General features: G+C 34.8%; 1 protein-coding gene across 1 annotated transcript in view; it reads right to left on the bottom strand.

The window, feature by feature from the left end:
* The window catches only part of LOC125646118 (HORMA domain-containing protein 1-like), a 77,882-nt gene that overhangs the window by 19,927 nt on the left and 30,644 nt on the right, over positions 1–27,311 (bottom strand). The window contains exons 9-17 of the mRNA XM_048872273.2: positions 26,820–26,923; positions 25,341–25,351; positions 19,368–19,470; positions 18,438–18,522; positions 13,399–13,502; positions 13,023–13,139; positions 11,477–11,542; positions 11,224–11,387; positions 10,226–10,319 (exon numbers count right to left, since the gene is read on the bottom strand). Coding sequence (XP_048728230.2) covers positions 10,226–10,319; positions 11,224–11,387; positions 11,477–11,542; positions 13,023–13,139; positions 13,399–13,502; positions 18,438–18,522; positions 19,368–19,470; positions 25,341–25,351; positions 26,820–26,923 — 848 coding nt within the window. The remainder of the gene's footprint in view (positions 1–10,225; positions 10,320–11,223; positions 11,388–11,476; positions 11,543–13,022; positions 13,140–13,398; positions 13,503–18,437; positions 18,523–19,367; positions 19,471–25,340; positions 25,352–26,819; positions 26,924–27,311) is intronic.

The following is a 27,311-nucleotide window of genomic DNA, read 5'->3' as shown; positions in this document are numbered from 1 at the left end:
TTGAATCTGCATTATGTTAGGAAGCTTTCATGTAAATCTGAGCTTTTCTGGCCCAGTGGTTCTTGAGAAGAAGATTTTCCCTATATATTTGTGTGTAAAACTTTGATCCTATATTGTGGCCCCATCCTACCCCCAGGGGTCATCATTTTAACAAACTTGAATCTGCACTATGTCAGAAAGCTTTCATGTAAATTTCAGCTTTTCTGGATCAGTGGTTCTTGAGAAGATTTTTAAATGACCCCACCCTATTTTTGCATTTTTGTGATTATCTCCCCTTTGAAGGGGAATGGCCCTTGATTTAAACAAAATTGAAAGCCCTTCATCCAAGGATGCTCTGTGCCAAGTTTGGTTAAAATTGGTCCAGTGGTTCTGGAGAAAAAGTCAAAAATGTATAAAAAAAAAAAAAAAAAAAAAAAAAAAAGTCTACAGACAGACGGACAACAGCAGATCAGAAAAGCTCACTTGAGCTTTTAGCTCAGGTGAGTTAAAAATATATGAAGTTATGAACTTTAACTTGTTAAGATATTTTATTCTGAAATGCAGTCATTTTCATTCATTAATTATTTACACAATAATAGGCAAGTCCCTCGGACTTCTGGCATTTCTCATAGCAGAGTCCGAATATGGAATTTGCTAGTCCCGGATTTAGGGCTTGAAGAATTTTTAACCCCTGTAGATATATTACATGAATAAATGAGATCATTAATATGTAACATACAAATTACCTAAACTATATGAAACATAGCAAACTATATAATTTCTTTCAATTAATTTTACAGGGCTTGCTGAAAATAGTAACTTATAAATATCAACATGGCAGCATGGTGCTTAAAGTTGGATTGGCAAAATGTTATGAACAAAAGGTAATTTCATTTACCCTATCTTCATAATGAATGGCCTTTCCAGAACATATTAGATTTATACCGATATTATGGCCAACTTTGCAACAATGTCCTTGCATGCCCTATTGACCTCATAATAACACTAGAAATAGCTGGAGAAGTCTTCACCCTATCTGCCAAATTAAAGATCTTAAGATTTTTCTAAGAAATTGGCTAAAAATGAGCCTAAACCTTATACTCCTAATCGACCTTATTTCAGAAAATTATGGTATTGTATACACTGCAAATGTTGCAATGACAAAACATACACCTGGAACACTATTTATACTAGTTAATTAAACGCCAAATCAATTGTGTGTGAAATGATCACCAAGATTTCTGATAATTAAAATTACTCTAAAAATTGTAAAGAACTTAACAGCGTGTACACACAAGCGTTAATACGGTTCAGTTTGATATGGACCGATTACCACAAGCAGTACTTCAGTCACTTGTCTGGATTATTCACAACAGATCTATTAGTTTTGACAAAAGTGAATATATCATATATCTATGAAATAAAAGAATCAACCAGCAATTCAAATTTATTGAAAGTAAACTCCTAGGTCACCAATGCATCTGTAATAATTGGAGTTATTGTTCTTTATTTATATATCTTAGAATTCGTACTTGCTAATATAGAAAATTAAAAAGCATGTTGTACGGTGAACTGAATTTAGGCATGTCTATGGGTATATCAACAGTATGATGAAACAAGAAAACTTTGACGCAAGCATTAAATGGGTTGCAAAAGTCCAATCCCGATACACACTGTTATTATAAAGTTTTTAAAAAACTTCGATCACTTCCGAATAGTTATTTACAAATTCTAAAAATCTCGAAAAAAAAGTTGTTAATTACATAGACTTCTTACTTTCATTGTATTTTATTGGCTAGGTAATTAATTCAAATGCTAATATCGCAATAAAGCACTCCAAATTTAAGATAGAGACAGCTTTGGATCTACATTGACCTAGTTCCCATTCTGTTGTGCCATGTGATCAGACACAGTGTTGTGGATTCTGTAATCATTTAATAACTTTTAAAGTGATGACTTAACAACGATGCTGATTGGTTGAAAAATTTGTTTGATTTCTCTGTCAAAATTTCGTTCGGAGTTCATCTACACTAAGCACGCGGAACTACTTTTCTCTGGAATGCGTCTTTCCCGTTCTAATTTTAGCACTATTTATAGAACGGGATTTTCCACACAAGCATTATATATAATGACATGCATTCGTTTGATTTTTGTTTTTCATTGCTATCAAAAATAAGCACAACTAAAGATATGAATAAAATACAAATTAATTTAAAGAAACAACATACATAGGCGATGACGTGGCAGAATAGTCAACTTGATGACGTAGACCACTTACTGGTAGAAGTAGACAGATTTCACGAGTTCTCGGTATGAATTGTCTGCTTTACAAGATCGATAACATGACGGAGCAAGTGGCGACTTCTGATCTGGTAAATATTAATGAAATTGAACTGTGTTATATGGGGCTCAGTCAATGAGTGCATTTTAGATGAAGAGGTGTTGAACTTTTTACTCGATATTGAAATGGAGCCGAGTTGCATTCCACCGTTCCAACGACACAACCAGTGTTCAACGTCTCCTCCAACACAATGCAGCATAAATCCAGTCACCACTTGTTATCTTCCTTTATATTTAATTCAACTTTTAGCAATTGCACCTTTAATTTGGCGTATAATCCATTTAAATCTGCACAGTAACGGTTCCTGACCTAAACGCACAGCCATGCCGTTTTGTTGTTGTTTTCATTCTTACATATATGTATTCCTGCGCGCCATTTCAAAAACGTTAATTCAAGCTTTTTGATGGGAGAAACTATTTGTTTTTCTATCTTAAAAACATAATTAAATGATAAGAAATAAAACTTATAATTCTTTGTTTGATCCATGTATCAACGAAACATTGGACGGAAAACTTTTTCATCAATGCGCATAGCGCATTGATGAAGTTTTCCGTCCAATGTTTTGTTTGATACATGCATCAAACAAAGAATTATAAGTTTCATTTCTTAATACAAAATTATAGTAACATTTTAATACACGATAAATATCTATTTAACATTAGTATGATTACTGAGCACTACTGATATTGAATTTGAATGTTAATCAAATGAAACAAAAATTCCTTTTACATCAAAAATAACTTATTAACAAATCCCACAGAAAACATTTTCATCCCTCAGAAACACAGCGGAAATCTTTAAATGTAATCAAACAACAGCCCGTCTCTTGGCGATCCGTAATGATATACTACAGCAGCATTGATTTTCAACTGCAGATGCCACTAATTATACGTTTCATAGAAATATACACCCAGTGCATGATTAGCAAGGACAGCCTGAGTCACTATAGTCAAGACATGGCGATCTTGACAAAATGGACCAACTACATTGTTGATTTATGAAATAAAATGACAGTCTTTTATATGTAAATTTGTTTGTTACTAATTCAGTGTCTACCTACATATAAAACTAATAAAGTGTACACTCAGTGCAGGTCTATGATTGGTGTTTGTTGTGGAGACAGGTCTATGATTGGTGTTTATTGTGGAGACAGGTCTATGATTGGTGTTTATTGTGGAGACGGGTCTATGGTTGGTGTTTGTTGTGGAGACAGGTTTATGATTGGTGTTTATTGTGGAGACAGGTCTATGATTGGTGTTTGTTGTGGAGACAGGTCTATGATTGGTGTTTATTGTGGAGACAGGTTTATGATTGGTGTTTGTTGTGGAGACAGGTCTATGATTGGTGTTTGTTGTGGAGATAGGTTTATGATTGGTGTTTATTGTGGAGACAGGTCTATGATTGGTGTTTATTGTGGAGACAGGCCTATGATTGGTGTTTGTTGTGGAGACAGGTCTATGATTGGTGTTTATTGTGGTGACAGGTCTATGATTGGTGTTTGTTGTGGAGACAGGCCTATGATTGGTGTTTGTTGTGGAGACAGGCCTATGATTGGTGTTTGTTGTGGAGACAAGCCTATGATTGGTGTTTATTGTGGAGACAGGCCTATGATTCGTGTTTGTTGTGGAGACAGGCCTATGATTGGTGTTTGTTGTGGAGACAGGCCTATGATTGGTGTTTGTTGTGGAGACAGGCCTATGATTGGTGTTTATTGTGGTGACAGGTTTATGATTGGTGTTTGTTGTGGAGACAGGCCTATGATTGGTGTTTATTATGGTGACAGGTCTATGATTGGTGTTTGTTGTGGAGACAGGCCTATGATTGGTGTTTGTTGTGGAGACAGGTCTATGATTGGTGTTTATTGTGGTGACAGGTCTATGATTGGTGTTTATTGTGGTGACAGGTCTATGATTGGTGTTTGTTGTGGAGACAGGCCTACGATTGGTGTTTGTTGTGGAGACAAGCCTATGATTGGTGTTTATTGTGGAGACAGGCCTATGATTCGTGTTTGTCGTGGAGACAGGCCTATGATTCGTGTTTGTCGTGGAGACAGGCCTATGATTGGTGTTTGTTGTGGAGACAGGTTTATGATTGGTGTTTATTGTGGAGACAGGTCTATGATTGGTGTTTATTGTGGAGACAGGCCTATGATTGGTGTTTGTTGTGGAGACAGGTCTATGATTGGTGTTTATTGTGGTGACAGGTCTATGATTGGTGTTTGTTGTGGAGACAGGCCTATGATTGGTGTTTATTGTGGAGACAGGTCTATGATTGGTGTTTATTGTGGTGACAGGTTTATGATTGGTGTTTATTGTGGAGACAGGTCTATGATTGGTGTTTATTGTGGTGACAGGTTTATGATTGGTGTTTATTGTGGAGACAGGCCTATGATAGGTGTTTGTTGTGGAGACAGGTTTATGATTGGTGTTTGTTGTGGAGACAGGTTTATGATTGGTGTTTATTGTGGAGACAGGCCTATGATTGGTGTTTGTTGTGGAGACAGGTCTGTGATTGGTGTTTGTTGTGGAGACAGGTCTATGATTGGTGTTTATTGTGGAGACAGGTCTATGATTGGTGTTTATTGTGGAGACAGGTCTATGATAGGTGTTTGTTGTGGAGACGACCGGGTCTATGATTGGTGTTTGTTGTGCAGACTAAGGCTTCTTATGTAAAGCACGCTAATGATTCAGAAGTAGACAGAAGTTTAGAAACATTCATTGGTTCAGCAATTGTACTGATGTTCTCTAAATAGTGATGTGGTTTATTTGTTGCATTTCTAAAAATAATTCAGACATTCCTACCCTATTTAGTGAAGAAGTGGAATCTGAATGCTCATATTGGTGGAATTTCAGAGGCAAATGCGAATTATCCCTCAGACTTTCCTTTTTCTTTCGTTTAATATATATACATAATTCAATTTTACTTGTTACTGGTGACTGACAATTCTACAAAATTTGAACAAAATCTGTTTAGCAGTTTCTGAGGAGTTGCATCCACAAAGTGTGAGGGACGTACGTACAGACACCGGTATTTCAATGTCCCTATCTGCATTGAGACGGGGGACAAAAATGTGTCATGTCTTGCAGAATGTACCAGATGACATCATGTCACATCGATTGACATGTGGATCCCTCTCTGTGAATTATTTACATATTTTACTGTGTCGGATTTAAATGGCTATAATGCTGCATGCTATGATAAGGGCTATTCCAGAAATAAATACATGGGGGGTGGGGGGGTGGGGGGGTGGGGGGGGGGTTGGTTAGGGAGGCACCTTTTGTATATACCAAGCACCCATTAAAAAAAATAAGAAATTGCCCCATGACCCATCAAATTAATATAACTCATTTTACAATGACCCAACTAATTAAAAAGAACTTAACCAGACCCACCACAAAAATATTTCAAAAAATGTAAACAGTACAAATCTCACGATGTTTTCGGGACAAACATTCTAGTAGCAAGCGCAGGCTCGTACTGCGAGCTCTAATGACTAAAGCGCGGGAAATAATCCGAGCTAAATCTCAACCTCTAACAAGGAAAATTTTTTGACACCAATCCCAGAAGTCCCTTGTCAAAAATGGCTGAGATCTCGCCAAGTCACACCTTGGAATATAATTGTGAACTTAAGCAGAATATCATCCTAATCTTGTGGCCTCCTAGCTCCAAAATTTAGTGCACCATTAGGCAAAATGTTTAACAGAGTGCAATGTTTATGAAAGGCAGGCTAAGATGATGTGTGACGTCATGTCTACGTTTTGACGTACGTCATAATAAGGCAGACAGTGGCGGATCTAAATACGTACTTGTTAAAAGTCATACTACTGGGACATTATTATTACGTGAACATTAAAATACTAAATTCTCAATAGCAATTTATTATTCTAACCAAAAAAAAAAAAAAAAAAAGGGAGACTAACTTCTTAAAAACTGTTAGAATACGTGAGGGATCACAGGTACTGAATTAGTGGTATTTAAAAAATTACAAAAAATCGATTGGATTGAAAACATTTTTTAAAAATCTTTGGGTTTTTTCCTGTGACTAAAAATAACAAGTGCTTCAATCCATTTCCTTTTAACATGTCTGGTAATGCAAACCACAGACGACAACCCCCACCCTCATGATAACCAACCCTATGCCACTTGCTAAATAAATTAACGACTGAAAAATCCTTAATTCTAGTTTTGTAAATTGATCTTAATTAATGTATCCTCATAACAACAGCATTCCAGGAGAGGGGCTGAAATCAATGATGTTGCAATTTTATTCAATGATTATATGTGAATGCTGAAATATTTCTTCACTGTGTTACAACTAGGATTATGTACAATATTATAAAACTTGTTCTAATTTTCTCTTTTAGAACATACCATTGCTACAAGGGGATTATCATATGAATTTCATTTTTCTAATTAAATAGGTTCACAAGGGGGGGGGGGGGGGGGGGGGGGGGGGGGGGGGGGGGGGGGGGGGGGAATAGTTGAATTTAACGATTTATTTTTATATTTTCATGACATATTGAAATGCGTTTTGTGTTCAGACAGTGCTGTTTAAACGTAGTTTTACAAACTTGAAAGGTTTAGGCATTTTTATCATACAATTAGTAACTTTGAAAAGATTGAGAGTAGAAAAAAGGAAGTAGAGGCTGAGAACATAGTTCAGAACAGGCCGTGCATCAAAGTTTAAGCAAGTCACAGTGACGGCAGCAGAGTATTTTGCAAATAGATATTGTTTAAATTGAACCTGATCAAAGCATGAACATTACAAAATATGTACATATATGAAGTTGCCCTCGCTCAAACGGTAGCACAGTCAACATATTAGTCAATGACGCGGTAATGCCTGTGCGACATTGTATCACAGTAGTTCCGAAGAAATGATGTCACATCAACAATCAAAGGCATCTATGACGGGAATGTTGGAAAGATTGGGAGTCCAAGCGATGCTATTATCATGAAATGGGTATGGATATGTTTTTCCACGAATCGTTCGTCTTCTAATGGAGCCCGCACCCGGAGGCCTCTATATCACCATCACAGACTGATAAATATAACGCATCGGTACCCTCGCATAAATCAACCAAGGTTTGCCTATTTTTATTAGAAAACGGAATACCTATTGGTTTCAAAATATTCCCAAAATCGATGCACTGTAAACTGTAATAATCTACAGAACAGAGTTCGCCGCCATCACGTCCCAACGGACCCTACTAAACGCGCCTCTAATTTGAAGAGTGCCGTAATGGAAAGTTATGCGCTGCAAAGAGCGACAACTCGAATAGTTCTATGTTACTTCCAATTTCCGATTTCGAAAGCAGCATTTCGAAAGCACGTTTTCAATTTTCCCTCCAACGTTTTGTAACCAACACGACAAGAGCGACAATAAAAATATTCTGAAAACTCAACATCCACGTGGCACAAAATTAAAAAACAATAGAAACTACCCACTACCCATAATAAATATTTTATTAACAGTCCAACCACGGACCAAATAAAATATGAAAAAATACGACCACCCACACAAAAAAATATCGTTTGCCGCCCGACCCACCCACTTGATCATTACTGGAACAGCCCTAAGTTATAATGCAGTTGTAAACTTTTATAAAATCAAAAATCACAAAATCATCTTGCATTTTCTGGTACATGACGTATTTTGTGTGATGTCAGATCTAAACATTCTGGTAATTTCTGTCAGAGCAACTTCAACATCGATTTTGTGCTGCAAAGTAAACATTAGGCCTACATACATGTATGTAGCCACATATCTTCTGTTATCAACATTCATTGCAAACCCTACCTTATGTTTTCAAATTTGATAAATAAAATACAGTAAAATATCTCTATCTCGAAGTCTGAGGGACCTTGAAAAAAATTAGAGATATCCAGGGGTTCGAAATATCCAAATTCGATCTTGGATATTTTTTATTTTCGAAGGAGGATATTTGATGCATATTATGGGATTTGCATTATCAACAACAACCTCATTGCCGTTTCTTATAGTTTAATACAAGTTGATAAATTAATATTGTGGAATTTCAAAGACAAACATTTCGATTTTTTTATAAATATATATAAACATCCAATTGAATTCACAATGTGTTTCATAATTAAGATGATCGTGCCTGTATGCTTACTTTAAATTTACTGATGCCCAGGCTCGACTGGGATGTAGCTATTGCATTGTAGTGAAAGAACCTATTACGTAAGAAAAAAAGATGGATACTTTAAAAATACAACTTTTAAATGTTAATTAAATAAATTTTCGTGTTTTCTCTGTTCTAGTTTTAATGATGAAGCCTGTATTATCAAACGCATTATCGTTATTATGAGCATTACCTTCAAGCGCACTTCGACAATTTTGTGCGTTTATCTAACCCACATGTTAATGATATAGCGTGTATCATTCAAAACACCACCCCTGGAATCGGGCGTGTTAGTTCATAATTGGCAGTGAACTCTAGCCGTAATGTTGGAAGGCTTCACTAATCACCCAAGCTGTTGAACCATTTATTGCGACCTGGGTCTACTCAGAAAAGGTGAGCGTGGATTAGCTGTCATTAATTATAATTGATGTAGCCGCGGGTGGGAATGTGGGACTTAGCGATGCCAGGTATGGTAAGCAGAGCGGACAATTGACTGCACTTCGAGATAAAACAGGTGAATTTAGGGCATGGGACCTTGAAAATACTTCGACATAAGCGGAGTATTCGAGATTACCGTGTTCGAAATATCAAAAGTTTTTGTAATCATTTATATAGGGAAAACGGCCGGGACCGGCGGTCGACTTCGACTCAAGCGGGGTATTTGAGATAAACCATATTCGAGATACAGATATTTTACTGTACTTGCTCCAGTTATGTGAATAACCAAGATAGCTTCCTTCACAGTTCACACTTCGTCATTATGTTGCTAAGCGAATCCTTGAGCCCTGCAAGTAATTTCTTTTTATCGGTGTTTGTTTACATTTCTATAAACTAAGACTTGTACAGTGTCGTTTTGTCTTTTTGCATTAAATTGTAAGGAATGAAGCTAATATTGACCCATGTTATACGATATATTCTAACTTGGTGCAGTATTTGCTTAATTCTTATAATCTGCTTTGCGGATTATAAAGCATATAAAACAATTCCATGTGATGCATGTGGTATTCAGCTAATTTCTATGCATTGTAAGTAACACGTTTTTCTTTGAAGAACTACAAACGTTACTGTTCTGACCTCCTTCATCTTCAACATCACGTTTAGACAACATCTTTGTTACTATTGGTCTTCTGATTTGCATATTAGTTGGTCATACTTGAATTCAAGTTGTTCATAAAAAAGTCTAAATATAATACAATTGCTAGGCATAAATTTTAAAAGCATAAAATTTATTTTTATGACAAAATATCATAATTCAGTGACAATATGTGGAAGAATTATGCCAATTTCAAAGATAGGCAGGTCCGAATTCACTCTTTGTCTTTGAAGAAAACTCAGTCTTAGAAACAAATTTGCTGAAAATTTCATTTTCCTATTATCTGGAAATTTGGTTCAATGATGAGTTTGGTTTCAAAAATAGGTAAAACCAATAGGTTTTTTCTTTGACAATTCAGCACTTCTGAATTCAAAATTTTTAAGTCCCAAGCAACAAACTTTACGAGTTTTTAACCCCTGATTTTAATTACTATTTTTATATCAAACTTGAACCACTATTGTGGTCCCTTTTCCCTATTAGGATGCCTTTTGGTGATTATGATTAAAACTGCTTTATAAGTTCTTAAAAGATAGTTGAAAATGTGAAAAGTTTACAGATGACAGACAAACTTTATTCAGAAAAAATTACCTGAGCTAATAATTACAGAACTCCAAATGATAAAAAGTTTTTCACTACTCTACAGTGTATCTATAACAGATTCCTCACCTCGATTCCTTCAGCGGCAATGACTTTCTTGTTAATGAAGAACTTTTCCACACCTTCACTCAAAATTTTCTCCTTATCTACAACTTTTCCAAGCCTAAAATCACAAAATAAACATGTACATACACTGTATAAAAGTTTAGTACATAACATATTTTACTAATCTTTTCCAACATAGGCTAAAATAAAAAATGATTTGTTTAATGTACTTAAACCTACCCATCAGTACTTTGAAGTTTTTCTGGGGGTTTTTAAATTTCCATTGTTTATATAAAGTCAATGCCTAAAAACCTATGTATATTAACACAGCATGTTTTAACGTGATGTATTCTATTTTTAGAAGCAGCTGTACCCTTGGAAAGGCCGCTTAGGCATATCTTTTACCCCGTGGATTTGGTCAATATACATCCTTGACAAAAATACTTGCAACTTTTGATAGAAATTTGTAGGGTTTTCAATATCAAAATAAGGTATGGGCGATTACCTTAAACAGAGACACACAAACGAAACACAATCGTCACAACAAATCAAATAATGTGGCAAAATCAGCATTAAAAATATAAAATACAATATTATTGTGCAATATCAAAAATTATCTAACAGTAATTGCTGTCATCATGAATTTCAACCGAATATCAATGGATCACAATAAATTAAATGTCAAGTGATTACGATTATAGATGTAGAGAATTCAAACTACAAACGAACATTTCTGGATTTTTTAAATAGGATATTATTATCAAAGATTCTATCGTTACAGTGGTGATAAAAAATAGGGAAATTTTTTTTTTTAAAACAACTGCAGAGGTCTTCATCCGGGACAAATCTAGTTGTTATGTGTTTAATGAAAACATCATAAAATTTGTAAATTTGATTTTCACAACTTGAATCAATGTGTCACATCATAAAAAAAAAAAAAACAACCTACCAATCTACCTTGAAAAATGTAGGTCAGAGTACATCAAACAAAATTTTTTATAATGAAGGACCTAAGTTCCCACCTTCTGCCTTTCCCCGAGTTTTTAACAAAACCTTCTTTTTCCATTCTGTCAATGAGTCCATGTGCAATATTCACTTCTACTCCTAGCCTCTTTGCAAGACTTGGTGCAACAACTCTACTTGATTCAGTGGCTGCCATCAATGCTCTCCTCCAAAGACATGTTGTCTAAAAACAAACTTTTCATAAATTCTCTGAAAGTGCCATCTGATATATATTCATTACATAAGAATTAACTTATGGGCATGGATAATTACCTGAATTGCAATTGGACTCAATTTGTAAAGATACAAATCTGTTGGCTGCTTTATAGGATCATCGGTCTGTGTAAATAAAGGATTATATTCAATGGATGATATTCAAATATATTACATTAAAACATCTTCGTGATCTTCCACTTGTCTAATTTTTTTATCAAGACTTATTTTGAAAGATCAACTGCTTCATCTTTACCTATAGTTAATCAAACTATTGCAAATATAGGTTTGTATACCTCCTAAACTATTTAAATAATTATAGATCTGAACAAAATTTTGGGACATTAATTTTTTAAGTATCATTCAAAAACACATTTATTCCAATTTTGGGCCCAGAGACAGTTTATAAAGAAAGAAGCGTCAGAAAAAGAACAACATTAACTACAAACTTAGTGATATGTAGATGCAGCATTCGGGGAAACAAGTACATGAGACTTGCAAATATGGTGTGTACTAAAGTATATGAACTGTCTACGTATACCAACAGATGAAGAATTTAACCTATAGATACATTTTTGCAGTTTTATAAAATCAACTCTTCATCTAGAAATTTTACCTAGACATTCACTCAATTTAAGATAAATACTTATTATTATTCAATTTGATAATTGTATATCAAATAAAGCATTATCATTATTATTATTAACTAAGAGATGAACAATCCAATATCTCCTCAAATATCAGTATTCAGAAGTAAACACTATAAATCAGTTCCTGCCATCTTTTTTATATTACTGAATAGAACACAGAATTTAAAAATAAGCAGAAAGATATACTCCTTGTGATCAAAATAAATCTTGCATATTTTCTGACTTTCAATGACTCTGTTAAAGGGACTGGTTCACGATTTTTGATAAAAATATTTTTCATTTTTGATGTAAAACATTGAAAATATAACTCATTTAATGTTGAGAGCCAAAATTTTTACCTTCTGAATGCAAGAATAAAAGCAATATTTTAGCCTTACATCTGTGTTATGTAAACAAAGACTCAAGTCTTTTTCTGTATACAAAGAAAGACGTGAAATATTAAATTTGTTATATAAAGCATCTTAATTTTGCATAGTCACAAATTTTTACTTTTAGATAACACATTTTACCCCCAAAATGCTTGAAATGTGAAAGATATAATAAATTTAGATCGATATCCATTTATTTTAAAAATTTCGTAAACAATAACATACTGCAATCTTTGTTTACAAAACAAATATTAAACTCTCTAAAATGAGCTTCTGTGATAATGTATAACCTTAATTTTTATGTGAAATCTTTTAAACACATTAGACAGTAGATTTTGATCATTAAAAGTGAAAAAGAAGATTTTGAGGAAAATCGTGAATCAGTCCCTTTAATGGCCTAATAAAACAATTTTTAAGTTTTATATACATGTATATTCTAAATGATTCATGAAAAATTGTAATTGATCACCAAAATCAGTCGTTCAACTACTAATTTTTCAATATCGTAACAGATTAATTAATCTATCACTATATACCACTGTCCAGATACTGTGAATTTGAACGATATTTATTAATAGTACTACTAACATCAGCACACACATCACACACATGGTGCTCTGGGGCCTCCTGCTCATCCTTTATGCAGAAACACAATCCATGTTGCCAGTATTTGCAAATAGCACACATTACCATCAGGCCATCATCCTACAGCAAAGAGAATCCATTATTTACATGTTAAAACCCCTGGACCCAGTTGAACTTTAACTAACAGTTAGCATCAAGTTAATGCTATATAATGAAAGAGTTAATGGCAAGCTAACTGTCAACAGTTAAAATTACTAATATTTGTGTAACTGGGTTCTGAATAATTACCAAGAATTTTTTTATACATTGTATTTTTTTTTTTTTTTTTTTTGCAATTCTGGTATTAAAATGTAAATTACACAGTAACACTCTACCTAACCTCATTACAACCACATGGACATCTGACTCCAAATTCCTCCTCCTGAGTTTCTGTCATATGACTCAACTGAGATCCAAGAATTTCTACAGCTTTCCCATCAGAACCTACACAAAAATGTACTGTATATATCAGACAATTTTGGTGAGTTCAAAATGATCACATTTTTTGGCAGATGAATTAGCTTATGTACAACCATACATTTCCAGGAGGCCACAATGACCTATATTTGAGTCATGAACACCCCCCCCCCCCCCCCCCCCCTTCCAAATCTGCATCAGCTATCCAGATTTGATGGCCCTATGCTTCAAAGTGTGAAAGATATGATCCGGCAATGATTCGAGGAGGCATAACCATAAAATTCCAGATGGCCTGTCACTGTGACCCATTTTTGGTTCATGACAGCCCCCCCCCCCCCCCCCCTACACACACACCAAGGCCCTAGGCCTAGGCCTCATAGTGTGAAAAATGTGATATGGGCACAATTTGTGAATGTATAGCCAAAAAATCCCTGAAGAAGGCCAGTGAATTAATTTTGGTTCATGATACACCTTCCCCATCCACCCCTAAAATGCATCAGTTGACCATGTTTGTGTAAGTCCTAAGCCTCATAGTGTGAAAGAAATGACCCTGACATGAAAAAGTTAACAGATAGGTAAGCCATGATATAATATGGCCCATCAAAAGACAGTCATACAATGATTGATAAATTTAAATCTATCTGTAAATTGCTAGGAAATGAAGAACAAGAGGCCCAAAGACTCCTAAGTCCCCAGGGGTGCAGGAATCCTGAAATTTACAATTTATGTTCCCCTTGTTCCAAATATGTTTCATACCAAATTTGAAAAGAATCGGACTGGTAGTTATTAAGAAGAAGTTTAAAATGTTCAATTGTTAACGCACGACACACAACGGACGACAGACGAAAACCAATTGCATCAAAGATAAGTTGTTGACTTCTATGAAGTTCACACAAAATCTCTGCCATGTTCAGTGTTAATTTGACCAAATGTAGATTTGAGATTCCTGAAAAGAAGTAAGTATACACAACGATTCAACAATTCTTGAAAATCTTTATCTAAACATCCCTCTCATTGAAAAGGGGCAATTGAACAAGGATGCTCTGCATCAATTATATTAAGTATGGTTGAAAATGATCTAGTGGTTCTAGAAAAGAAGTAAAAAATATGAAAATTTCACAACAACAAAAGACAGATCAGGAACAAATTTGATCAGTTCAGCTCTGATGAACCAGAAATTAAGGGATATCAGGTACATAGAATTGCATTTTTCATTTTCAAGAGCTTTCTACAGGCGACTCATGGCTTGAACTTCGATCTCTGGAAGTTCTTGATCACTTGGAGTGAAATCACAGACCCGTTTGTCAATGTGTCAAAACAATGCTAGGATGTTGTAAATATGCACTCCCGTTAATATATAATCTGAATTATAATGGATGGAACTTTATTTTCTGGATTTCACTCAATTTTTTATCTCTTGATCACTCAAAGTTTTATCAAGGTCCTTTGAACTTCGAGTTACCTGGAGTCACCTGTATTTAGGTTACTGTAAAGTATCGTGTATTGTGCGCACTTGTGTATAATGTGCACCCCCCACTTTGAAAAAAAAAAATGTCTGAAAAAACCTTAGTCCTATGTTTTGTACGCATTAAAAAAAATGACAGAATGAGTGTGCAAATTTCTAAAATTAAAGTCAAATTCTGCAGGATGAATTAAAAAATTTGTATTCAAGCATTATTCGTGTCCGTAACTACCGATAACAATCAGTAAATTTATTTTATTTTATGATGGTGGACATTACAAATTACAGTAATAGCCAGTGATTTATAATTATGCAAATATTGAGCCTAATGTTCTTTATTTAAAAAAACCAACAATCCGTACTTGAGTGATATCTGTGTCTGTAATTATCGATATCTTCTAAATAAAAGGTGTTTCAAATCGATAGTAGATAATATATAACGACTATATATATGTGTGTGTGTGTGTGTGCTTATTTCATAATTATTCATTTAATGATAATCTTTTAAGATAATTTGTTTTAATTCAAAAGTATGTATTCAACCATTCTTCGTGTCCGTAACTACCGATAACAATCTGTAGATTTATTTTATTTTTATGATGGTGGACGTTAATAACTGCATTAACCCAGTGTTTTATATTTATGCAAATGCTGAGCTACATGCCCATAAAACTCTTGATTAAAATATCTAAACCAGTAGTGATAATAATCGGTGAGAATTTTTTAATCGATGATTGGCTTACTGAAAATAACTAATTTTCGGTTAAAATCGAACATCTAGAAATTCTATATTATAGTCATTTCACTACTAAAAAAGTGTAAATAAATATTTTCTACGTTTATATTTGCTGTTTCTATTGCTGAGAGAGTGTATATCAATATTTTCTGTGTGTATTTGTTATTCTTTTACTATCTTAATATCCTTTAATTATACATCTATAAAAGTCAATACGATTTTTAGAAGGGTTTACGCGCCAAAAACGGATATTATTGGCTTCAGTTATAACCCTTTATATCAAAATTACATATCATTAACTTACGGTAATCCAGCATAATTAAAATTCAGCAAAGAAAAATAAGGAAAGAAGAATACTGTATTGAAAATAACAAAAACAAATCAGATTTATTGTCACCAACTGAAAACACGATACGCACGTGCAGAATAACAGTGGCCTTTGAAAGCGGTTTTATCTACGTACTTTGGTCGTATCAAGATTCGCTTTGATGGATGATCCTTCGTTTATATAAATATGTCTAAATCAAAGTATGTCTATCCAACCATGCGAACATGCTTTATTACCCGGGTATGGATACTTTCGCTGTCATGTGTGCTGCCATTACGATAAACAAAAGTTTTAGGTAAATAGACAGGTCACAGCAGGAATATTCTTCAAAAACTACAGTTGTTGAGAAAACAAAATCTAAAAGTTTATTAATTGGAATTAAATTCATAATCGAGCACTTAGAATTTGCCAACAATCGACTGATTTTCGATGAGGGCCTATAATCGATGATTTGAACACCACTACTAAACAGATTCAGTAAATTCCCATATCATAATTATTGCTTGGGCTTTGATCTTAAATATCCAAGCGTAGGGTCTCCTAATTTCCCGTTAATCGTCCACTACCAGGCCAGATACAAAACACGCTGGGTAAATTGTTAAAAAATAGCGAGGTACAAACCAACGACATGTAATTAAATTGTACATACAAGTATTTTATTTCAAAGACAAATAAGGGCCATCCGATATTAATTGCTTAGAAACAACTACAGCCAACACAAAACAATACAAATCTTCATTCTTTGTGGACACCATAATCAAATGGAACCAGCTTGAAGATCTTATAGTTTGCGCTAAAATTGTCGAGGCATTCAAGACCGCCCTCGACAGCCTGTGTCAATAAGACCGACACTAGCTTTTTCACCGTAGTAGAAAAGCCAGGATTGGTAGCTTCGACGTACCCATACAGATACAGATAGAGAACAACTAACAAGTCAGCGATTCAGAATACTTAACAGAAGACCAGGCAGATATTTCTGATTTTATTTATTTTCTCTGAATGTTCGCATATACACTGTACCTACCGATTTTTCTAAGTTGCCTTTCTTCATAAATTAATCCACTACAGTTTCAACAGGAATATATTTTAAATAAACAACAAATTATGAAGAATAAATGAAAAAATCAATATATGCACCCAGGGGTACATGAGCCGAGTTGCAAGGGATACATCGTAAAGTCAGGAATGATGTGGCATATTTATAATTGTGAATATTCGGATTTAAACTTTTAGAGTTATCATGCAGATCCAGATATTTCTAAAATTTTCAATCTTTTTTCAGGACAGTGACCTTGACCTTTTTTCTCTAAAATCAATAGGGGGTCTTCCTAACCTGCTATCCAACAATATAACCAAGTTTCATTTGATTCAGTTTAAACTTTTTGAGTTACTGTCCAGAAACCATATTTGTCTTAAGTTTTCAATCTATTTTCGGTCACTGTGACCTTGACCTTTGACTTCTCCAAAATCAATAGGGGCCTTGCTTTGCTGGTATCCAACAATATATCCAAGCTTCAGTTGATTCAAATTAAAAAAAATTCGAGTTATCCTCCTGAAACCAATTTTTTTTTGGAATTTTCATTCTATTTTCAGTCACTGTGACCTTGACCTTTGACCTATTTTCTCCATAATCAATAGGGGTCTTCCTTACCTGGTACATAACAATATCTTTAAGTATCATTTGATTCGGATTTAAACTTTCTGAGTTATCATCCGGAAACCAAATTTTCTGAAATTTTCATTCTATTTTCGGTCACTGTGACCTTGACCTTTGACCATTTTTCTCCAAAATTAATAGGGTTCTTTCTTACCTGGTACCCAACAATATATCAAAGTTTCATTTGATTAGATTGTAAAATTTTTGAGTTATCATCCGGAAACCAATTGTTGACGCCCGCCTGCCCGCATCACCAAACCAATAGCTGAGTTCAACTTTGTTGCAACTCGGCTAAAAATGAATTTATTTCTTTTCTGGGCTACTTACTGGCCATTCACTGCCGTACTGTCATATAGGTACTAGTCTACTAAGTTTAGTCGGGCTGACCATAAGTTTATCAGATATGGCGGCCAGCGAAGAAAATATGAAGTTTGTTTTTAAACACTTGTTTTCAAAATAATTTATTACGTAAATGTTTAGTTTAGGTGCTTGTAATCGCTATACATGCATTAGCACACAAATAATGCGATTAAAACCAGGCAGTATTTTGCATAGAACAAGTATAATAAGAGTTATGATGGCGAAAATCGTCACTGGTGACATGAACTTAAAGATCTGTAAAAAAAGGATGATATTTTTAGTCACATGGATTGTGCGCACTCCCCACTTTCTGGGTAAGAATTTCTGAAAAAAAACTGCACACAATACATGATACTTTACGGTATGTTAATTCCTTATAACCCTATTTTTCTTGCCTCTCGATTGATAAACTGATTTACCTGGAATTTCTGGGCTTTCTGTTGGGACCACTGGTGTTGGTTGAGATTCATCTCCATTTGTTTTATTCACATCTTTGTCAGTGTCCTTGAAAGAATGACAAAGGATTCCTCATGTTTTATCACTGATATCATGAATTTCATTTCTTAATCTTTTAATAATATCTAGGGAATTCATATGAAAACAAGAGGCATATAACAGTCACTTGAATAGCACATTCAAATCAATAGCGTTGATGGTACAAAGATTGCACCTTTCAAATTCTGGCTTGATGTGATAATTTAATCATAATCTAAAGTACTGTTCATTCATCCTAATGGTTTTCCTTTATAACAAAAGTATGGCCCAGACAAATTTACCTAAGCTTTTTCTCAATTACCTTGGCCAAATGACCATAGTTCAAGGTCATAACACAGTCTGGTCATACACAACTTTTGTGCCAAATTATTTTCACTCAATTACAAAATTAATGGACTAAAACATTATGAATGGATAATTCAAACATTTTTACCAGTAACCATGATCAATATGATAAACAGCTTTATCGTTAAGAAACCTTTGTGCTAGATGCAGAACTACTAGTATAGCATTGCCATCTAAAAAACTTAACCTCAAAAAATTCCCAAAATATTTCCCACTATACTTGTGTCCAAACATACCTTCAAACATTCATTAAAGTCTCACGTAAACTTAAAACTGACAGCTTCAATAATTTCATTTGTGTCATGTTAAGAATACTTTGTGACGAGTTTATGATGCTAAAAATGACAGAAAACTGACAAATTTCAATCAGAAAAGCTCACTTGAGCCTTTGTCTCAGGTGAGCTAAAACAGATTGCAATACATATGTAGGTCACTTAAGTGCCTATTCATAAAACAATTATAAATCTTCTGTCAAGTAAAATCATACTACATACATATTGTCTCTGTACCTTAATACTGACATTGTTCACTTTTGTTTCTGTATTCTCTGTCTCTGCATCAACATCCTTCATGTCAAACATTGCCTCATTTGTCTTCACCCTCATCTTAATTCTGGAAAACGTAAATCAATTTTATAGAAAAATAAGCATCTGTGACCAAATAAAAAACTTATCTTGAAAATTTAGAACTTCAGATCCCAGATAAACAAAGTAATATGAATGCTATCATCCTTCAGCTTGTGAAATGCATGACATCTTTAATGTTATGAAACAACATATTATAATAATTTTTTGACAACATACGACTTCCATATACTAGATGGTACAATCATCAAAAGGTATTGTTAGTATGAACCTAAACTACATGCAAGCCTGTTTATGACCTGTGCTGCAAGGAAACAGAATTAATAGAAACTGAAGTAAACACACTAGGGATGAAACGATTCACCGAAATATCGATACTGTTCAACATAAACGCTCCATTCATTGCCTTGATCTTCCGTTCGATACATTTTTTAAAATCGGGTTTGGTAATTTAAAGTACATCAGGCGTGACCAATATTTATTATCTACATGCACGAGGGACAAAATGGCATCTGATAAAAGTCAGACAAAAACAATAATGAACTTTATCTGTTTAAACTACAGAGCCAACAGGCATCTTACCGTTTGACGGTTTGGAAACAGTTTACTTTTGAAATTCTGACTGTGAAACTTTGCAATTAAATTTTTCTTCAAAGTTATTCTTGGTTTCTTCTATAAAATGTATTGCATTGAAAATATTGAATCATGGCATAAGTATTGCAATGCGTATCATATTGTGAAGGGGGCGTATCATTTCAGCCCTAGTAAACACAGGCCACAACGCTCACAAAAGTCACATGATAGGCCCTGCTGGTCTTCATTATCAGATTTTAAAGACCTCTTTATTCCAACAAAAAAATTTGACCCCACATTATGACCACACCCTAGCACCACAGGGTCACGATTTAACCAAATTTGAATCCACATAACATAAGAATGCATCTATAACAAATTACTAACCTAGTGTTGCTGTTGTGTTTTTTAAAGAATTTTTTATTGTCTATATTCATACTATTTACAATTTTATCCTAATTTCAAGCCCCACTCTTAAACCCAATCAGAGTCCATGATTTGAAGGGGGGGGGGGGGGGGGGGGGGCGGGGGGCGACAGACAAAAACAGTATCAGAAACATATAAATGTCCCCCATGTGGCAATATTGAAATTTAGAATGTCTGAAATGACAGTGAAAAAGATGGGTTATATACTAGTCTGGGGCAACCACATTATCAAATTTGATCTTTCAAGATACTGAGCAGTGGCCATTTTTACAAAAAATCTTAAGACTATAATAAAGATTTGTCTCTGCTTTATATTCAATTGAGTGCAACTATGCTGTCCGTAAGAATGTCAGTTTTATCACCTATGTACATGTATACTAACGGAAAAAAGAAACTGTGCATTATTTAATATATGAAAAAATATTAAAAATAACAATGAACAAATTTTATTTTTTGTAATACTGTTAACAAATGTATTCGTTACAACATTTCATAATCCATTAATGTCAACGTCGAATAACGTCAATTTCAGCACACTCGAAAGACACTGGTATTCGAACTTGAATTCACAAATTAATAACGCATGTGACCACCTTTTGCATTCATGCATGCTTGACAACGGCGCCTCATTGATGCCACTAAAGTGTTCAGAAATGCTTGAGGGATGTTGTTCCAGATGTTGGTTAAAGCCTAGCCTAAATCAGCCAATGTCACCGGCTGATTTGGTAAAACGGCGTAGACGTCGTTCCATTTCATCCCAGACGTGCTCAATCGGCGATAAATTGGGGGAAACAGCTGGCCAAGGCAAGACATCAACATTCTGTTGAACAAAAAAGTCCCTGACTACACGTGCAACATGTGGCCTTGTGTTGTCTTGCTGCAGAGTGATGTGATTTTGCTGTCTCTGTATGAAGGGTATCACATTTCGTCTCGATAGCATACGCCGGTGAGATTTCCATTGACAATTTGTAGAGGAGTCCTTCCACGTGCTGTTATTCCACACACCATAACGCTACCTCCACCGAATTGTCAACGTTGCACAAAACAAGCGTTCTGGTACCGCTCCCCAACGCGACGATACACTCTACAACAGCCGTCAATGCTATCCAAATGAAATCTGGATTCATCAGTGAACAGAATATTGGCCCAGTCCTGTATTCTGAATCGCAGATATTGTCTGCACCACAATAGTCTAGCAATACGATGACGTTGAAGCAGTATTGGGCACACCGCTGGACGTCTTGGTCTGATGTTGTGCTCGCGCAGACGATTACGCACAGTTCTTGGACTGATTGGTCGAAGTCCAAGAATGCTTCGAGCAGTCAAACTTGCTGTCTGAAAGCGATTTCTCAGGTGCACAAGTCTAATGTGGTTGTCCTATCGACGCGAGTCACACAAGGACGCCCAGAACGTGGTCAATCCCGAGTGTTACCAAATTGTTGGAAACGTTTCCATAATGACTGGATGGTGTTCCGATGAACTCCAAAGTGTCTTGCTACGATATTTTGTGCCATTCCAGCTTGAAGCATCCCAACAGCATGATTACGTTGGTTTTCGAAGAGTCGTGGCATGACAGAAGGGTAAATTTTGTCAAAACTAAAGTGCTTTCCTTAACGAATAGTGTCCAAACAAACCTTTTACATTTCTTACTCCACACAGTATTGGCCAGTAAAACTTGTGCGTACAAACACTTCAATAAACAACATGTGTTCACTAACCATGAAATAGTCCGTGCATCTGAGTCGGGTACTATCCGATATTGTTCAAAAACATCACCTTTATCGATTGTTTAATATAGAAAAAGTATACTAAATTTTATAATGCAGTTTCTTTTTTTCGCTAGTATATATAATTAGTGAAGAATTATAAAATTACAGTGTTTTAAAATTTTCATCTTAATCGTAAGATTTTTTGTGAAAAGGGCTACTGACATTTCCATTATATAGTCATTTGAGTCATGACCTTTGATCTTGTGACTTGAAACACAATGGGTCATTTACTCTTTAGGGGGTACCAGTGTACCAAGTTCAATATCTATCATTAAAGGGTGCACAAGATATTGAGCGGAAATCTTCCATATCCAAAGTAGTATCTCGTGACCTCAAAATCAATGGGGGAAATCATTTCCTTAGGGTGAATCAGTGTACCAAGTTTGGTGTCTGTCAAGCAAAGGGGTTCTCAAGATATTGAGTAAACTCTATCTTACTACAGTTACAGTAGTTTAACCCCTGACCTTTGAATCAATAGGGGCATCTAAATTTTGGGAGGAACCAGTGTACCAAGAAAAGGGTTCTCAAGATATTGAGTGGACAATATCTTACTATGTCCAGTTTGACCTTAAAATCAATAGGAGTCTTATACTCTTTAAGGGAAACCAGAATAACAAGTTTGATGTCTGTAAATCAAAAGGTTCTTAAAGAGACACTACAGCTCATTTTGCGCAAAAATCATGAAATGACAATTTTCTCAGCGCTTTCTCAATTTTTGTTGCATTGTTGAAAGTATGAACTTTACGAAAATAACACTTATCTAAAGTTAAAAATTATCGTTTTAACGTAAAAATTAATACTTTTTGATGGCCTATACAAAAAATATCGAGTCTCCTCCTTTTAGTCTTCAGACGCATGCGCATAGACAGTAAACAGTGCAGCATGTCGTCCAGTGAGAGAAAGTGTAGTTGATAGATCTAGAATTTTGACAGATTCTGTGAGAAAAGAGGTAAAAATAGAATGAGATAAAACTCATGCGTGAAATAAAATTTACCTTGGGATCAGTATGACCGTTGGAAAACAGAGAGCTCGGAGAAACGCATGTAACTCAGTGGCGGATCTAGGATTTCCGAAGAGGAATGTGAAAGTCAAAGATTAGGCAAAGTAATCGACCATTCGGGTGTAAAATTTGGATTTTCATTCACAATCTGTGGCGTAAAAAGGGAGAGGGGATACTGGCCCCCTAAATCTGCCATTGAGACTAGCTGCGAAGACACTACATTTGAAAGTAAGTGCTATTTTTATCTGAACACGACACGTGTTAGTTGTAAAAACATCGGTCAATGGGAACATGGAAGGGTTTCTGTTGAAATAATGATTTATAATTAGTTATTATAAGGAGCAGGGAATAATCTTATGTACTTGAAAGGTGAGTGTGGACCCCCTTGAAGGGGAATTTAGATAAGTTCCTACACAACACCTTTGCTGTCATTCAAAACCACGTGATGTAAATAAGCATTCAAAAGTCCGAGTCAGCATGAAGAAATCTTTGAATTCCGGACGATCTTCAAAGCGCAGTTGAGAGTAAATTGATGCATCCCAATTGTTCAAAATTGTCAGTATCGATGTGAATTTTATCATTTTATCAATATATGGTTTTAAAAACACTTCATTAAAATGTCGAAAATGAGCTGTAGTGTCTCTTTAAGATATTGAGCAGATAACATTTGGTCAACCGACTGACTGACCAACAGGTGCAAGCCAACAATATACCCCTTTTTTCAAGGAGACATAAAACTAAGGTCCACACAACTTGGGAATGTTTGCATATTAACATGATTTAGTGTGGTCCTGTGAGAATTGAAAAGAATGTTTAAAATTTTCTTATTACATATTCTCATGCAAAACTTGGAATTCATATTTTAGTTCCACCCTAGCCACCAAGGCCATGATTTCATTCAATATGAATATTAATATTATGAATATTAATATGACTAATTGCCAGTGGTTTTTTCTAAGATTTTCAAGTTTTTTGAAAATATATATTGCCATGCAAATTTTTTATCCTTATTGTGGTCCGAACCAACATTCCAAGACCATGGTTCAACCAATCTTGAATCTACACTACCTGAGGATGATTGCATACTACTCATCATATTTTAATATGACTAATCCTGGTCCTGGTGCTCTTCAGAATAAGATTTTTAAAAGATCTTATCTTATATATTGTTCAGTAAAACTTTGATCCCCTTTGACATCCTACCCCCACCCCACCAGGTCATAAAGGGACTCAGATCTGCATTACCTAAGGATGCTTGCATTATCAATATGACTAACCATGGCCTTAATGTTCTTGATAAGATTAAAGAAAATATTGCCATCTAAAATCTTTATCTCATATTATGGCTCCAACGTACATACCCACCCTACCCGCCATGATTTGAATTAACTGGAACCTGCATTACCTGAGGATGCTTTCCTATCAACATGACTAATCATCATGAGAAAAAGATTTTTAAAGACTTTGATCCCCAAATTGAACTAGTTCATATTTGCACTTCCTGAAAATGCTTTCAAGAATATCAATACAACTAATCATGGCACTGTTGCTCTTGAGAAAAATATTTTTCAAGCTTGTTTTTTTCTTCAGATATAATCCCATCTAAAACTTTGTTCCCCTATTATGGCTCCACACTAAGGTGGCCATGATTTTAATATGTACTACATGAAGATGCTTGCATATAAATATGTCTTAACATGGCCCTGTTATTCTTGAGAAGATTTTCAAAAGATAATTCCTCTCTCTCTGTTTGGACTAATTTACAGACTTCATTATGTCATGAAAATTTCACACACGTTTCATCTTTTCTGACCCAGTGGTTCTTAACAAAAAATCTTTAAATAATGCCACCCTAATTTTTTGTTTTCTTGATATTCTTCCCTTGAAAGGGATGATGGACGTTCATTTGAAAAAGAAGAAAAAATGAATTCCCATTACCCAAGGATAATCTGTGCCAAGTTTGGTTTAAATTGGCCCAATGATTCTGGAGAAAAAGTGGAAATTATTAAAAGTTTGACGCCAAAACCACCAACTTTTGATCAGAAAACTAACTTTAGCCTTTAGCTCAGGTAAGTTAAAAATGAAGTTCTAATGAAACACAAATCTGCAAAAAAGTAATGATAAACATACCTGTGGAAAGGCTATTAAAAAGCAACACCCATCATAAAATAAGCACTATATATAAACCTTGTTTCTTGGCTACTTGTAGTCATTGGTATAAACAACCTTATCAACAGCAAAGGATGTTTGATATTGCTGCAACAAAACATGACGGTGCACTTCAACATTTCTGTGTTTGCTGTTCTAATATCAAGAAAGTTTTGCTACATTCAAATGACAAAGAAACAGATTCATTCATTTTTTAACCTTTCTTGTGTCCAAAATAAATTTGCTTTGTCCAGAATGCAGATTCTAGCATTACAGAGAATCATGTATCATAAAAGTTGCAGTTTACTTTGTCAATTGTATGTATTGGTGAACTCCACATGGTTTAAATCGATTATAACTAGGAAGAATTCTTTTAGCACACTAAAACTGATGTCTCCCCTTTGATTTTCCATAGTTTATTTAAAAAACATTTTAATCAAAACCCCTAGCCCGGGGATCATGAAATTTACAATTTTGGTAAAGGCCTTCCTGCTCTACATTATTATGCATTTAGTTTTTTTTGTTTTTTTTAGATGTGTGGTTCTAGAGAAGATTTTTGAAAATTTGTCAATTTTGGGCAGTTTTTGCCCTGCTCCCAAAGCCCCAGAGGTAAAATTTACAATTTATGTCCCCCTTGTTCCAAAAATGCTTCAAACCAAATTTGAAAAAAATTGAAAGAAATTAAAAATGTTGAATTGTTAACGGACGACGGAGGACGACAACCATTTGCAATAGAGTACATTCAGGTGACCGAACAAGGTATGGTCCAGGCAAAACAAATGCTCCAAAAACTCTATTATTTGATCTTTATATATAAGGTCAAGGTCAAAGGTCAGGAAAATGGCACATGACACACTGTCTTATCATGGTATACCCACATACCAAATATCAAAGGTCTATGTCAAAAAAAAAAAAGTTATGGTCTGGACAATAAAAATGCCCAAAAAATTCTATTATTTGACAGTTACATAAAAGGTCAAAGGTCATCAAAAATGGCACGTGACACACTGTCTTATCATGGTACATGTATACCCACATACCAAATATGCAACAGTGTGTCTCATACCATTTTTTATTACCTTTGACCATGACCTTTTATGTAAACCTAGAATTTTTGGGGCATTCGTTTTTGTCCAGACCATAACTTTTTTGTCTTTTTACATCAAACACACCAATCTTTTCCATAATTCTTTGTAAAATCACCCAAGCGTAACTTTATGGGCAGGTATTCATCTAAATAATAAAATGTTTTCTTTGTTTTTCATCAGGTGATGAAGGTAGCAAGCATTGCAGAAAAATGCATAATCTGCTGCACCTCTGAGTGTGATCTTTATAATAGCAGCGTATATATATATATTTCAGCGGGGTATGAGTTTCCTCTCGGTCCGGTTCAATAACCACTTGCGCCATTATCTATGTCAGTCAGCAATACTCAGCTTTTATTACAGAAATAATACTTACAGTTGCTACATCTCCAACGTTGATGGTCACTGGTTCCTCTTCATATTTAAAGTCTGTGAGTGTTGATGGTTTAAATCCGGGAGGCTCATACTCTGCAGGAGTTACTGCAAAATCATACAATGACTTTATTATTTCATAATCATTATCTGAACAGTACTCATAAAGTCAGTGACTAGAGTCTCCAGTCTCACAGGGACTTTTAAGTACAATGAATGGATAGGAAGCATGGATTATGAGTAAAATTATAATAATTCACTACCTTTTGCAACATAATTGCCCAAAGTGAAGAAGTATCTAATAAAAAGTACAGAAAAATTCACTATAATTGTGGTAATAAAGCCATTAATTTTGTTTCTGAAACAATATTTCATAATTTATGGGTATGTACATGCATAGGATATATTCATTTCATTGATACATGAATAGAGCATCATGACAGGCAGCCACACAATACAGAAGTCAGTCATTAAATTTACTCCTAAATTCTATTTC

This window comes from Ostrea edulis, chromosome 6 (assembly GCF_947568905.1).
Source record: "Ostrea edulis chromosome 6, xbOstEdul1.1, whole genome shotgun sequence".
NCBI classification, from domain to species: Eukaryota; Metazoa; Mollusca; class Bivalvia; order Ostreida; family Ostreidae; genus Ostrea; species Ostrea edulis.
This window is presented reverse-complemented; position numbering and strand designations above follow the sequence as displayed.